General features: G+C 42.5%; 2 protein-coding genes across 3 annotated transcripts in view; one reads left to right on the top strand and one right to left on the bottom strand.

The window, feature by feature from the left end:
• The window catches only part of PCNX2 (pecanex 2), a 159,924-nt gene that overhangs the window by 141,073 nt on the left and 2,562 nt on the right, over positions 1 to 16,289 (top strand). Inside the window, exons 29-33 of the mRNA XM_080388846.1 lie at positions 6,799 to 6,943; positions 8,148 to 8,378; positions 8,714 to 8,988; positions 9,955 to 10,139; positions 14,698 to 15,146. Coding sequence (XP_080244972.1) covers positions 6,799 to 6,943; positions 8,148 to 8,378; positions 8,714 to 8,988; positions 9,955 to 10,139; positions 14,698 to 15,146 — 1,285 coding nt within the window. The remainder of the gene's footprint in view (positions 1 to 6,798; positions 6,944 to 8,147; positions 8,379 to 8,713; positions 8,989 to 9,954; positions 10,140 to 14,697; positions 15,147 to 16,289) is intronic.
• NTPCR (nucleoside-triphosphatase, cancer-related) overlaps positions 8,824 to 16,289 on the bottom strand; it is a 76,216-nt gene continuing 68,750 nt past the window's right edge. The window contains exon 4 of one of the 2 annotated variants that reach the window (XR_013928365.1): positions 8,824 to 8,939. The gene's annotated coding sequence lies outside the window, so the exon portion shown is untranslated. Of the gene's footprint in view, positions 8,940 to 12,700; positions 14,511 to 16,289 lie in introns of those variants that run through there. The other variant, XR_013928366.1, reaches the window with a different exon arrangement.

Raw genomic sequence — 16,289 nt, 5'->3', positions numbered from 1 at the left:
TTTAGTAAAAGTAGGGAAGTTGAGTCAATACAGTTTCTAAGTGACCTTGCTGCAGTGGCACAAAACTGGGAGGAAAGCTAGTGAGCCCTCCATCAGCGCGCTCCTTAGAGAGGATTTGTCTTGCTAACAAGCAAACAAAGACGGCGCATGTGATTTTGAATGCATTTTGTGTTACAAGATAGAACAGTATCTTTTAAATATTCATTCTAGCTTTGTTCTCGGTTGAGGCTCTTGTAACATTTGAGTTATGTCTTTTTCTTTCAGCTGTGCAAAATGTTTGTGGCCCACATGGCTTATTTCTTGGTGTGTTGCTTCTTTCTGCTTTTTAAAGTGGCTTTTGTCATCTCATTTCTACCAGTCTTTGCACATTCCCTTCCTGTAGTACTTTTCTGTTGGGTTGAGTTCCCTCTCCATTTCTATGCACTCAAACAGGTGTGATGTTTAGTAAGTAATTGATATTTCTAAAATTACCCCATTTTTTGGATGATCCAAATTTTAGAGTTTGGGGACGTGATAGAAAAGTTGATATGCATTTATGATTTTTTTTTTTTTTTTGGAGAAAAGATTAAAGTGATTTTTGATCTAGGCCTGCAACAGATATGTCACAGCAATACTAGAAATGCATCTAAAAATACCACAAAAGCTTTCTAAACATGCCATCACGTTGCATGTACTTTCCACCGGATCTTAAAATCCTCATTACAGTGTTTTGGCACTAGTACAGATACAATAACAATGTCACTTATTTGTATTGGCTTACATGGTTAGTAGCTAATGTAAAGAGATAGTATTACCAGAGACTTTCTAAAGCTTAACATGGAAAGTATGAAGGTCAAGGATAATTATTTGCAAAGTCTTCACCAAAGACTTTAAGAATAATTGCAAGAGTCAGCTATACCGTGTCTTTTTAAAATCTGGAATATTACCAGTGACGCAGATTAGTTCCTTTCTTCTGGTGACTGGACATTCCATACTTAAAAATATGTTTTTGGGGGAGAAAAGATCTGCAGAAAGGCAAAAAATGCAGTAGTCCTATGCAGTGCACAGCTCCATCCCTGTTTTCCTGAATCTGTTCTATATAATCGTGTATCTTTAAGTCAGTCCTGGTTTTCTTTTTATTAAGCTAGTGCTCCAGGGCAGTATTGAATCATTGTATTTTTAAAATATATTTTGTGGCATAAAAGGGATTAAGTGGAAGCTTCTGTCACTATCTTTTTCAGTGTTACTTCACAAAAGCTTTCCCTATAAAAGTTTCACCATGGAAAAACTGTGTCACTTACCTACCTGGTTAAATTATCTTTAATACATTTGAAGTGTCAGAAAGATTTTGGGGGAAAAAAGGAATCTGAGTAGCACAATTCAAGTTATAAATTGCTGCAGCTACAAAACATGGCTTTGGCTTGGTGAATACATTTATTCTTGCCTTAGAGAATTTATATATTTATTTTAATTGACAAAAACAATTCAGTAGAAATTAACTAAAGAGCAAGGTGGGTACGCTACCCTGTGACATCGAGACCTTTATCAAAAATCCCCCAAATACATTCACTTCAGCACAGAGGGCAGTTCTTACCGTACTTAGGGTGTTTACTGCATCACACAGATCTTCACAACTTATTTAAACATAAAGAAGGAGTCAGGCAGCAAGACGCCGACAGGAATACAATCCCACGGCATGCCAGGGGGAAGGAGACTTTGTCCAACACATGCAACGCTGCTGAGGCCAGAAGGAGACGCTCCCAAGGATTAACGATGGGCACTAAAGGCAGGTCTCCCTCCCCTCTCCCTGTGTTTGATGGAGATACAGCAGCTTTTACGGAGGGTGGTTTAGAGCATTATTGCTGGTCCTCACTTTCAGGCTGGTGCAGGTCAGTCAGGTGGGGGAGAAGGAGCTAAGGTCCTTAGAAGCTGGAGGAATCGTTCCTTAGGTGACGCTTCACAGTCCTTTTCCTTGAAAAGATGTCATGGTATTTCGGGGACCTTTTGGAACCACCTGCTGCTGCTGGAGAGTGTTTTAGTTTTCTGCAGAGGCAGTGTCAGAACAGGCAACCCCACAGCCAGCTGTGTGCGTAAGGGCGATGCACGGCACATACGGCTGTTGGGAGCTGGCTCACTCTAAGAGGTCAGGGCTCCTAACGTGCTCACACACTTGAATGCTGGACTACGAAAGTTTAGGTTATTTAGGTTACTCTGGTAGGCACTGAGAAATGACCTTGAACTTCATCTCAGGACTTTCTGTTAGTTCTAGCTGTGGAGCATCTTGTGTACAACATCGCTAGAGGTTTTGTGGTAAGTTTGAGATGTAATGGCCAGATAGGCATTGTAGTCTCCTCCTCCTCCTCTTCCCCCTCACACTTATTTCTTACGAAGTGTTTCAGAGACATCCAACGTGAGCAAACTAGCCAGGAGTCTGTGCTCTGCAGTCCATCTTTTGTTCTCAGGGGTAACTGCACAGGCAGTAGGGAACTTTCCTGGATTAAGTTTAGTCCTTGCTGTGTCTTGAGAGGAGGCAGCCATCCGACTGCTGCGCAGAAATAGTAACGCAAAGTTAATGTTACACTGAGCCGTGCACTACAGAATTGAGATTCAAGTTTACATTGTGTATGTAAACTACCAATTTGCACTCATTTACACATGATTTTGTCTAATCTATTAATCAGTAAATGTCACTGTAAACCAAGATTTTAAATGCTCTTATATAATGTATGTAAATAATTATTCAGTGTACCTGTTCATGTAAATGTCAGTAGAAACCCAGCATTAACACTAGATTACACAATAAATGCATTCATTAAGAAGGCAGAACATTGCTATGCAAATCACTTGCTCTTTTAAACTGTCATTAGGAGGCATCCTGCACAAAATGCAATTTGAAGAATGACATGACATTACCATTCATTTATTCAAATAGGAGTGATATGTTTAGGTGTGTATTTGTAAAAAAAATACTTAATAATCCTATTCAGCCACTAGACTTACTAGTAAATAAGTGTTTAGTATAAGTTTTGCGTTTGGAAAAATATAAAAATCTCTTAATAAAGCATCTCTTATCAGGTACTTCCGATGCTACCAAGCCTGGATGTTCAGGTCCCCTGTGCTCCCTCTGGGCGTTATCACTGGGTGTGGACAGAGGGTCACTCCCAAGGAATGCCTCTGCCTGGAGGAACTGCTGCTCATGCTGAAGCCCAGGGAAGCAGCTGGTCCCACCTGCCCCTTCCCTCCTGGGCACCACATTGCATTGCCCAGCGTCGGAGGGGAAAGAGGTGGAGGGCACAGGACACGGTGCTGCTGGTGATGCTGCACTGCTAGTGGGAGCTCAGGCAGACCGGGCAGCTTTATGTTTGCCAGAGCCAAGCAGGGCAGAAGCAGGGGAGAAATGTTTGACTCTTAGCTCATAACCACTGCGGTCTAAAATATCAAATTCACAAGGGCAACCACTGAAAAGATTTCATGCAGGTGAGCTATGACATTCAGGTCATTACCAGCTCACAGGCACGTATGTTTCTTTATTCCTTAAATAAATCTGGAGTTAATATTGGGAAAGGTCTGTGAACTGCGGACAGGGGATGGGTTTTGGTGTGCAAAATTCGCCAGCTCATTAGTCTCCATCCGTGCTGTTTTCAGGCTTGCATCAAATGCTTTTCGTTTCAGCTGTTGGAGCAACGTTAAGGAGTGCAGGATGAGGGAGTATTTGCTTTGGCTGTGTTACCCTCCCTCTGGTATTTGTGGTGCTACTTAATCCTCTCCTTTCTGCACATTCAAGGGGCCGACGGTTCCCACACACCTACTAGTCTTGTTCTAAAATAGCTCGCAGTTGTGACAGCAGCTTTTCGGGATCTTAGCCCAGAGGGTTAGAAACATTGCCAGAAATAGTAGTTACATCTCTTCCTGGTTAATGTCATTTCTTTGGCATGTGAATTTACCTTAACTACTTTTTTAAATATATTGAATGAGCCTGTAACTACAGCAGATTACTAACTGAGGTATGTTAAAACTGGGCCAAGAAAGCAGCAACAACCTTGAGTGAGGCCCGAGATCAAAGCTGTTGGCTTTACAGCTTCCTTATAATCTCATTAGAGTCTTCAGGAGAGAGCATTAACAATGGGAAGAATAACAACAGCTGTATCTTCGGTGGATTAAGGGCTGCATGTTACAGTACTGGCTTGAGATAGTGTCACATTATAGGCAGAATGTCTGTCCCCAAAAGCCTCATAACAATTGGCAGGAGAATAAAAGATGTCCACGGTGTTGTGAATACAGCGATCTCCTCCAGACCTCTCTGTTGGAAAACGCGATCTATAAAATAATTGACTCTCAGCCTCTCCCAACTACTGCCACCGTTGCTTTACTCCTTGTAGCAGTCATACCTGTTCTTAAAAATGCTGGTTAGAGAACTTACTACGCAGAGGGATGAGAAGTGGAGGACTCTTCCCTAAGTAAGCGCAGCGAGAGCTGTAGGTGCTTCCCCCTGTTCCCTCTGCGGATGCTCAGCTGTGGCGTGCAGAGCTGTCCTCGTCCTGGCCTTGCTTCCAGCAGACATTGCTGTTTGCAGCAGCCTGTTTCGCATGTGCTGATGTCTGCAAGACACTTGGATGTGAACGCAAACTCTTTGTCTGCTCTGGTATTCAGATTTGGCTCCGAGAGCCTCTAATGATGTAGAAAACAGCTTGCTCTCCTGCCTACTTCTCCTTTCATCCCAGCCAACTTTGCAGAGCAAACACAGGGGGTGTTACGTGGGGAAAAACTATACTACACATCATCATTAGGTGCAGAATTCAGGGCAGATTTTTCAGTTTCATCCTGGGAAGAATATTTAGATACCGAAGTGGGAATTTTTCAGGCAACGATTCAGCTGGATTTTTTCTATTGGGTGGGCGAGTTGAAAGGACCCTTCCTGATTTCTAGCCTTTTCAAAGGAAATGATAGTCACATATTTCATCACACTGGCTACACCCACCTTTCTTTTTCCCCTAGCTGGTTTATTCTAGGGCTTTCCTAGCTATTAAGCAGGATTGGGATATATTATCATTTTCCAAATTGTGGAGACGATTGATTGAATGTCAGTGGGGATCAGGACCCGCTTCTTGAAGACACATAATAACTCCCATTGAAATCAGTGCCTGCGTGTTTTGAAGATTGGAGTGTAAGTGCCTGTCTCACACAGGCATGTATTAATAGGTAGCTTAGTACTAATAGGTGCAAATCGGTTACGAATTCACAAATGCATCCCTGTACTCTTCATTCCCAGCAGCGACAGTGGCCCCGTCTTCCTGACTGGCCTTGGTCCCACTGATCAGTTGATTTGTATTAACACGGTGCTTTCGCAGAGAAAATCGGTATCCAGCTGTTTTTCTGGTAACAACATATATATCTTTCCCTTTTAATTTCTAAAACATGCTACCCACTAAGGGCAAAACTAAGAATGCGTTTGAAATGAAGATAGGCTGGGCAGTCTCCCAATTTCTCTTCTCCCTCTTTTGGAGAAGAGAAAAAAAAAAATAAAACTTTTTCCCCCCCCCCCCCTAAATAATTAAGAAAGCTCAATTACGTGAAAAGATTGTGTGTTCTCTAGAGAAAGCCTGGGCGGTAATGAAGACCGCTGACATCTTGATGCAGCTTCTCAGAGCCTTTACCATCTGAAAAATCAACTGTTCTGAGTAGGATCTTGGCAGGTAGATGAAACCATGTCCTGTAGGTTTGCAGGAGCTGCCCGTTTTCCTTAATTTTGAGATGGCTTTTTCAGAGCAGCGTTAGGATGGCAGTCCTGTAATGGATAGGATATATAACAGATATACATCCTTAATGTATAAGGCTACAAGCATTATAGAGGTGGCTGTGGTGCTGTGGGAAGCTCGTGGTTCAGGGTGCAGGATGGAGCTGAGGGCTGGGTGTTTCCCTTCACAAACCCTCCATTTTTTCTAATTTCTAACTACTACTTGATTTTGTACCTGTTACCTCTTGCTTAAGTCTCAGGTCCAGGCAAACTGTCATCCAAGGTCAGGCAGAAGTGGTTGTATGGAGTTTCTTGTATTAGACAGAAGACACCCAGATCACATTCGGTTTAGGGCTCATGGTTTCAGTGTGCGATGCCTGTCTTGTGATTCGTGTTCTCACCTGCCTTGCTGAACAGTTCCTGAAACATAACTTGTTTTTTTTTCCAGTCCATCTGTTTTAATGTTCATGTCTGGGTTTGAGTTTCATGGCAAAAGTCTCAGATTTGCTGAAAATATTTGTTACAGCTGTTTTTTGTTTCGGTTTGGGTGGGGGTTTTTTGGTGTCAGTTTTTGTTGGGGGTTTTTTGTGGGTTATTTTGGTTGGTTGGTTGGTTTTTGTTTTTTGGTGTTTTTTTTTTTTTAATTTTTACCTTACAAAGAGAACTGCTAACAGGCCCAACAATAAACTTTTAAACGAGGGGGCAGTTGCTGCCACCTGCGCAGGGATTGCAGAGCAGCTGGCACTCTTTGACCTGGTCTCTGTGGCACAGCTACAGAGAAGCAGCGCCCTGAGGCGTGCCCTGACCCAGCCACCCATCCTTAGGACATCCTCCATTCCAGGTGCCACACTCATTTTGCGGCCAGTCATTTCCAGCGCAAGCAGAAGGAAAGCAACCTACCCCGAGGAATGTTTTTCCGTTAGAAACAGGCGACGTGCCCCCTGTTTTCTACCCACGGGAGGAGCTCACCCTGTGCCGGCGGGCCACCAGTCACTGCGGCTCAGCACGTGGTCGGCGGCTGGCAGGGGTCTGGCTTGGTGAGATGGGGATGATTTCTGCGAGTGACTGCTGCCTTCCTCTTACAGCTTGGACTCTTTTCTTTATGGGCTCCATGCATTGTTTAAAGGAGACTTTCGGATAGCAGCAAAAGATGAGTGGGTCTTCGCAGACATGGATCTATTGCATAAGGTCGTTGCCCCGGCAATCCGAATGTCTCTGAAACTACACCAGGTAGGGTCATTTTTTAATTTTTAACTTCTTTATTATATCTGTTTTCTTAGGGAAACACAGGAAACCTTAGAAACTGTCCAAAGGAAAAAAGAAAGGGAAATGGGAGTATTTGTTGCCTTATTGTGAGAAATTTCCTTAACCAAAATGGAAAAACTTGGCATTTATTTATTATGCATTCACTTGATCTTCTTTTCTGTGCCCCCTTCCTGCCCATTTGAAAGCATTCATATTGCAGAACGTGACCCCGCATTTTTCATCAAAACAAAACTGACAGTCATGGCATGCTTTACTTGTGTGGACACTATAAAGATGTTTTTTAGATCGAAAAGAAATACATTGATTAGACTGATCTCATTGCTAGTTTATTAATCCTTTCGTGAATGGCAATTACATATGTAATGGTTCCATATGTTAAAAGACACAGCTGAGAGGAGAGGGGTTTGAAGGGTTAGTGTCACAGCTGTTTGTTTGATGATGTCAGGCTGTTTCTGACCCCATTGTTTCCAGTTGTAAAAATCTGGCACACCTCCACTGAAGTTGCTCCAATTTCTTCAGGTCAACCCTTGTATAGCTTGGAGTTGATTTTGTTCTTGCTCTGGCACGTTATGATTTAGTATAATACGCTTTTGTTATGCATGCTATTTATAATAGCTCTGAATGTAACTGAAGTGGAACTGCTGTGTATTAATATCTGAGAATCTGACACAATAACTTAATGAATGTTATCACTGGCCATGTTGCTCTGTGACAGCTAAAGCAGTAACACAATATTGTGATATCTGCTGATGGATTCCCAGTCTGTGCTTTTGTAGGTGTTTTTTTGTGAATAAAAATAAAGTTTTCCACAAGAACTGTGGAACGCCTCACGTGATTCCGATCTCCCATGGCTAACCCGAAAGCTCTGCCTCCTGTGGCTTCCCACTTTACAAAAAGAAAGTGGGTAAGCTGGCATTCCCTAGGTGCCTTTGTCCAGTGGAAACATGAGATCAGAACAGGTTACAATAAGACAAAAACGTTACCTTTCTGTGTGACTGTTAAATTAAATCTTCTACTTCCACAAAGACACGCTGTATCAAATAGCAAGTTACCTGGGGGGCGGGCAAGCTGGCAACTGTTTGAAAACCAGGATTTTGTTTACTGTTAATAGTTTTTGTGTTTTCATAAATAGACCTGACATTTTCAATAATTTTTCCTGTACTACCAGGACCAGTTCACCTGCCCAGATGAGTACGAGGACCCAGCAGTTTTGTATGAAGCAATACAGTCTTTTGAAGAAAAGGTGGTGATTTGTCACGAAGGGGACCCGGCCTGGCGCAGCGCTGTACTCTCCAACAGAGAGGAGCTGCTAACCCTGAGACACGTGGTAGATGAAGGAGCAGATGAATATAAAGTTATCATGCTCCACAAAAGCTACCTGAGCTTCAAGGTTATCAAGGTACATACACCATCTTTCTAATATTGCAGGAATTTAGGGCTGCGGTAACTAATATTATTTCTGGGTAATTTGGCCAAAAGGAGTTTAACAGAGTAGGGACTGGAGGCTAAACGAGCTGTCTTCAGTTGACTTCCATTTTGCACCTATATGTTTGTGTATCTGAACTGCCATTCCAGACTTTACTAGGGAGTAGCTGCAAAAGTTCCTAAAACCTGCTGGTGCGAAGACATGAGGCGTTTGCCCGCACAGCTATGGCCATTCTACCTAAATTGTGTAGTTCTGCAGCTTAAGTAGCGAACGTTTTCACATCATCCGCATTTTTAACCTACCTGTAGGTCAACAAGGAGTGCGTCAGAGGGCTTTGGGCTGGGCAGCAGCAGGAGCTTATTTTCTTACGCAATCGTAACCCGGAGAGGGGAAGCATCCAGAACAATAAACAGGTCTTGCGGAACTTAATTAATTCTTCGTGTGATCAGCCACTGGGATATCCAATGTACGTTTCCCCTTTAACCACCTCGTACCTTGGGACACACAGCCAACTGAGGAACATTTGGGGGGGACCTGTCAGTTTGGACAACATTAAAAAGTGGTTCAGATCCAAATGGTTAAGGTAGGTGGTTAAATTTTGTCTATGCAGATAGAGTCCTTGCTGTCTCACTTCCACTGTGTTTTCTGTTAGAGTAATTCCGTACTGTTATCTATGAGTAAAAAATCAATTGCAAAGAACTCAGAATATAACATAAAATGGCCCTACAGATACAGCAGAAAGCAAATTCATTAACTTGTTCACGCCTTTTAAGCAAAGCTTCCTCCATGTTCAACAAGATCCATTATCAAATCATTTAGCACACAGACATTTCCCTTATTTGAGGGAATTTTACTGCTTATGCCTTGTAAATAAGGGTATCTTTTCTGTAACTCGGTGACATGTCAGAACATGAAGAAGTGTGTCGGTGGGTTATGCTCCAAAGCTTTGGCAGTATAAATGACCATTCCCAAGTCATTGTTCTTGACCAAAACATATCTAAAAATGTACTTAACTATCCATCAAAGCTGCCTGACTTCCCCTAGGTATGCACGATCAGTATGTGACACATTCCATCTCTCATTCCTACATGCACTTTTTCATATAGCAATAACTCACTCTTGTCTCATTCCACCTGCCCTATCACCACTTGGCTGAAGAGAGGCAGGCGACCATGGAGAGACTATGGGAGCCAGCTTGCGTGCTTAGACCCATGATAAAATGCCACTGAGCTCCCCCCAGCCTACTCCTCCTGTTTGCTACTTGGTTGCCTCATGCAGAAGTTGATATTTAGAGATCGCTGTGATACTAAAGAATCCTAAGGTCCTGCAGGGCTCCAGAGCCACTTAGACAAGGAAAGATTTGGGCTGTGTCACATACAGTTGTATTCCAAATAAGCTTACCACATCATCATCTTTGTTGTCTCATAAAACATTAGAAGACCTGCAGCAGTATGACAGTACAATTACACATTTTGAGGGTTCCTAATGTTGGTGGCACGGATTTTCATGCACAATAAATGGCTGACCGTGCGTGTGTTCCTGCCAACAGAATGCGGAAGGACTGCCACGCAGCTCACCATGAGAGGGGTAATGTTGAAGAGGTGGATAGTGGAGGGGGATCCTCCTCTAGCAGCAATTCTGCAGGCAATTCAAGCCAGAGCAGCAGCTCGCAGCCTACGAGAGATGGAACCCCTCAGTTGCAAGCTTCATCTCAAGAGGTCCACCAGCGTGCAGGTATTTGCACAATTTACTTGGCTTTTTCTGTAGTCTTCTCTGAAGGGGCTGCGTACGCAGATGCTTTTCAGGCGTGCTCATATCCAGTGATAACTTTCTAAAATAAGAGAGCGCTTTGTCTTTCCTAATGACCAAGCACATGTAAGAGATGGCTTGCTGATACCGTGCCAGGTATTTACCAGGAGGGCTATTAGACAAATGTGATTCACCAGCGGTTCCACTGTCAAACTCCTTTATGTGTAATTTGTGGACTAGGAGGTGCCACTAACAATGCCAGAATGAGAAATGCAGATGGGAGTCTACATGTGTGATGCAGGGAGCCCGTACCACAGTGAACCTCTGCTTATTGTTGGCTGGGAACAGCAGAAGTGAAAGTATGCAGAAATCTTAATTATCTTGGAAGGACTATGATGATTTATTTGAGGAATTGGTTTGGCTGTTCATCAGTGCATGTGGAGAACAAAGAAATAGGAAATAACTTCTCATGTCTATACGGCGGTTACCAAGAGAAAATTAAATGTTGCCAATCATTCTGTCAACTAACAGCTGAGCCCTTCTCATATTAAACTGTGGATTCAAAAGTACTTCAGACGTATTCACGAGGTAGAACTACTGGCCTTCATATTTGAAATGTATGTTAAGTTTGGCAGTGGGCCACTGTGAGACCTGTCACTGTGGGATCAGGACTTGTAATATAAAGCCTATCACCTCAACCTTTGAACAAGTTGTGGCATTACTGTATAAATTAAAGCAGAGAACTAGAGGGGTATGACACTGGTTTGTTTCCTGTTACATCATTTTGACCTATCATTAAAGGTAATGGACAGGACTGGAGAGAATCTTGCCCTGAATATAAATCATGTGGCAAGAATAAAATAACGTCTGTTTTTAATTGAGCCTAGCGTTAGAAGAATCCCCATGTGCATACTCCTAACTTGACATTGCAGTAATCAGAATGGCAAGCTTAATTGTAAAATAATGATTCTGAGCATGCCACAGAATAATGAAAGTTAATTGTGAGTCGTTTAAAAGAGCATATTGGGTGCCCAGAAAACCACAGTCAAGACAAAAGGTCACAGGTCACACTTGGTTAAGAAAAGCAACCTGGCTTTGAGGTAAAATGAAGAAATGCAAAACACATGCAAGGAAGTGGAAAACAGCAAATGCAAATCAGTATTGAGACCTAAGAGACCACTGATAAGAGAAAGAGAATGAAAGAAGAAGTTTCTGGCTAGTGCCACTAGGGACAAAAAGATGAAAGTGGGTTTGTGGCTGTTTATTTTTAAAGAGTATTAGAAGCAGAAGAAACCCTAACAGTGGTCTTGATCCATCACTATACAGAAGGGCGGAGTTGCCAATATGTAGAAAAGCAAAAAGAAATGTCTGGTTTGTATTGGGGAAAAATGCAGATGATCTCTTTCTGTGATCTGACCATGAAGCGGTTCCTTCCATCCTGACAGCTACAAAGAACATACAAGAGTGGCTATCAAAGCTATATGCTTAATTGAGCAAATCCAAATGACTCTCATTCAAGAAGGTTTTTAAGAAATCTGGTTAAAAAGCAAACTCTGATCTTCAGTATCAGGACACTAAGGCAATACCAGAGGACTGAGGAAGAACCTATGCTACGTCGGTGGTTAAAAAACCAGAATGAATAGGGTGACCTAGGTAATGCATGTCTGTCAATCTGACTTTGGTTTAGGATGCTGCTGGCCTACCACACAGAGACCTAGGGCCCTAATTTAAGGAAGGACATTTTTAATTTAGAAGGAGTTCAAAGAAGAGCCAAAAAATGATCAAAGATCTGGGAAATACATCCTGTAGTGAAAGATTAAGAGCTTTCAAACAATTTATATTGTAAGAGGTGCTTTGATCATAGTCTGTAAGTACTTACCTAGGCAACAAATAGTGACCAAAGACCATTGATTCAAGCAGACTTGGATATAACAAAGCTAAACAAATTCAGATTTGGAATCAAGAACACATTTTTCACACTAGGAGTAAATAAACAGTGAAACAAGTGACTAAGTGTTGATGGATTCTCTGTGAATGGAGATAGTGGAGACATTTTTTAAAAATCACAGTAGTAATTAATAACACTATACAGGAATTAATTCCAGGAAGTTCCATGGCCCATGCTACATAGCACGGCTGACTAAGATGATGACAGCAATCCCTTCTAGACTCAGAATCTGTGAATCAAGTGCATTTCATGTTTCCGTATTTCATTTTGCAGCCTGGTGTCACTGAGTCTGCAAAATGCAATTAAAGCCCTATATAAAAGTGCGACCAAAATCAGAACCATTGGAAATGCCTGGGGTTCTCCCCCAAAGTGTCCTTATTTCATGATGCAGTTTATAGACCACCTTTTGTTTCCTAAGTGTTTTCAGAGACAGTTATTTATGTGTAAATGCGGGTGGTCTCCTGTCCAATGCTCTAACCACTGCATTTGGGATGAATATACAATACTTTTGGACAGAGGTCAGCTTGGCAATTTAAATCACAAACAGATGTTTGGCCACATTAGCCCCTGCACAAACTAACACACCACAACCCCTCTGTTCTTAATTCCAGTCCGTTCGTTTTATTTAAAAAGGGTAACATATTAAAATAACCATCAGATGCAGAAACTAAAGCACTTCAGTAAAACTCCAGAGTTTGAAGAACCTGAATCCCCAGGAGGCCAGACGTGTGCCGAGGTGACAGCCAGGCTTGAACCCCCATCACAGTGTGTGCCCTCCCCACTGATCACGTCTGAAGTGCAGAAGACACTCGCAACGTGGCACACAGAAGCCATATGCATCTGTCCCATTGCTCTCAAGCAGAGATCTTGGGCTCTTATTACAAAGAACGCTGCTTTGCATTCCATCTTAGGAAATTATTTTTTTTTATTGTTTGGAGTGTAAAAGTAGAACTAAAGAAACATTGTAAGTGGCGTGTGAAAGTGTCTAGTGCTTGCCAAACCAACTCTGTTTTAGTCCAACTAAAGAGCTCCAGTCAGGTTGTGGCCCAGCTCTGCCATCTGACTCCGTGCCAAGTTACCTAAAGGCTTTCTGCTTCAGCATCTCAAAAATGGAGCTAATGATACCAGCCTCTGGAAAGCAGGTCTGTGGATATAAACCAGCATGTTTCAGCTATATAATGTAAAAAATTTGGATATGAAATTCTGCATTACTGGAACCCTCATGAATTCAGCAGTCAGCATTTCTAGAAGATAGTGTGAGATTTATATTCCTCTATGCCTGCAAAATTTCATTATCTGGAGGAGTTTCAGTACTTCCCTCCCCTGCATAGTTTGGGTATTGGGAAAAAACAAAGCAAAAAAAAAAATTACCAACAACCTGGACATGCCTGCCAGAAAAACTTGTTTCTGTGTTGATAGCTCTCAACAGATTTTCTGGCATCAATGCCCTACCCCACAGCTACAGCGAGAAAACCAAAATGCCAGCTTGTGTTAGTGTTTGGAGTTTCCTGGAAAGCAAAAAAGCCAAGGAGGCACTCGCATGAGTGGGTATTTGTTGCGTAAGCCTGGGTTAGAGCCTATCTGCAGAAACAGCCAATTCTTTTGGGACCTGTGGCGCATGCCAGCCCGCTGCATGCTACCTGCAGAGTGCCTGGGTGCAAGCAGGTATCTGGTAGGTTCACTGGGCAATAAGGTGACAGATTTTTCATTCTATGCCTATTTAAATATGCAAGCAAAACAAATACAGAAATTATTAGTTTGAACAACATGAGGTGTTGATATAAATTTTATAAATGGGGGTGTATAGGTACAGGAAAACAGAAGTTGTCTAGGCACGCCAGAATTACTTATCTAATCTGTTCTCTGTATCCAACAATGGCTGCATTGAGATGCTTCACAGAACGGGGCAAGAGCACTATGTGGGTTTCCTTCAGACCTGCAACAGACTACCTGAACTAGAAGTGTTCACGTCTTTTCAGTCTGTGACATACTGTAAATATCACTCCTGGAACTCAGATATAGTTTAAAATCAGTCTTAAAAACTATCTTGTGCCCTGAATGCTGTAGTCTTCCACTGGACTGAATTCTCATTCTCTTTCCCCACACGCAGGAATAATTCTTTTTAATGTGCCATTTTAACTATCAGTTTTTTGGTTTTCCTTTTACATTTAATTATACCAAGCAGTTTCAGGTGGGTATTCAACATCCCCTACTTTAGTGTGGTTGTCAAAGGGCAGTAAAGTTACAGCAACACTATGCTCAGGCATTCACTGGGCTGGTTAAAATGTCTGTGGCAGAATAGGTGTGAGCCTCTGATTATAGTACTTTCCTTGAGGTATCTTCTCATTTTCCTCTCTTTTGACTCAGTGCAGAACTGCTGGAACTATTGTGACCAAAAGCTAGAACCCCTGCAGTGGAAAACACAGAAAAGGTTCATAGGTTTAGCAATCTGTAATTTCTGTTATTCTTGGGATTCCTATGCTGCTAAAACCAGTAGTAATATGCCAATAGTAATATGTACTCATGGGACACTGTCAACAGCATGTATTTCATCAGGATGCCACTTACTTAAATATATTTATCTTTCTTTTAAAGGTAGGAGAAAAGCCAGGAGTCAGTCCGTCCACGCGCACACTGCTTCAAACCAAAGGCCCCCTGCTTCAAGTCACTCTGGACCAATTGTAGAAAGCCGCCAGCCTTTCATCCAAACATCTACATCTGCCCATGAAATCGCCCAAAGGCTTTCTAGTAGTCAGCTGTCATTCCACAACTCAGCAACGTCTGTGTTTTCCCAGTCCCCTGCTGTTCCTGTTGCTGGCCAGCTGACTGTGCAGGACCGAGCTGCAGCAATGCTCAGGTCCAGTCTGGCCTCTTCCACCAGCTCAACTCTCAGCCTGCTGTTCGGCAAGAGAAGTTTTTCAAGTGCTTTGGTGATTTCTGGGCTCTCTGCTGCAGATGGAGGTAACACCAGTGACACCCAGTCGTCCAGCAGTATGAATATTGCCATGGGTCCATCTGCTAGAGCAGCAAGTCAAGCAGCTCGGGTAAGGATGAAGCCAAAATAGCAGTACTAAGCGTGAGCTGCTGTCCTGCTTTCCTATCAGTTCCTGAACTGTCCTCACCACTGTTTGGTTTCTTCCTTCTCGCTGGTCAGGCAATAGTCTTTTCCAAAACAATGGCAAGAGTTTGGTATCTGTTTTGAATTTTGCTGCATCACAATGAAATAAGACACACAATGAAATATAGCGTGTAAATGAGTGATGTATTTGTAAGTAATACACAGGTTGGCTGTTAAGCACACACCTGAAACTGCAAACTGGGGCAAAGTCCCTCTTCCCTTCACTTAGACAAGGGACTTAAGTCTCCACCTTTTGCAGCCCAGGTGATGAGTACCATCATAAGCAGACTAAATAGCTCCTTCCTTGCTTGCTTACACAGGACTTAATTATTTGTACAAAGAGGAATGGTTCCCACTGAACAGCGCACTTGTTCTGTCCCTCTCTCTGACCAGAAATTCAATCCAGGACCTGAAATCTTGTTGCTGAAAGGGCTAGTCAAAGGAGGTCTGTAGGAAATACTTCCCAAAGGAAACCTGCATGCCCTGTGATTCAGCATTTTCTAACAGCAAAACAGTACACACAAAGAACTTCCAGCCCTCTTCCCAGTAGGCTCCCAGTTCTATTCCCATCTTCCCTAAACAATTCAATGCACATAATAGCGTTATTGTTTTACTGTCTACTTAAGTATATTTATTTAACTTGGGTTGCCATCAGTTGCTGTCCTGAATTTTGAAACTTGCACCTCAACACTACAGTAATGTGAGAAGATGGATGGGAGATAAAGGGCGACTGCAATTAGAGGTTGACTGACAACATAATTAAGACAGACTTTCACGTTTGGCCTATCAAAGTGGAAACCAAATTGGCAACAGGGGAAGGCTGTGGATATGGAAAGTCCAGAACACTTTTCTGCTGCTAGCGTTCTGAACTGTGTATAACTTCCCTAGTTTTGAAAGAATTCTCCAAAGCTCGAGCTCCTCAGCCTGTGTATTTTGCTCTCAACCCAAAAATACCATGTATGGTACAGTTCCCTGGAGTTCTGCCATGAACTTCAACAGAAAGTGACTGAACGTTACTCATCGGGGTCCAATCCTGCTTTATTACTCTAATGAGCATTAATAATGTTTC

Source organism: Falco punctatus, assembly GCF_963210335.1.
Source record: "Falco punctatus genome assembly, chromosome: 5".
Classification (NCBI taxonomy): Eukaryota; Metazoa; Chordata; class Aves; order Falconiformes; family Falconidae; genus Falco; species Falco punctatus.
Note: the sequence above shows the minus strand (reverse complement) of the source record. Positions and strands in the feature narration are given on the sequence as shown.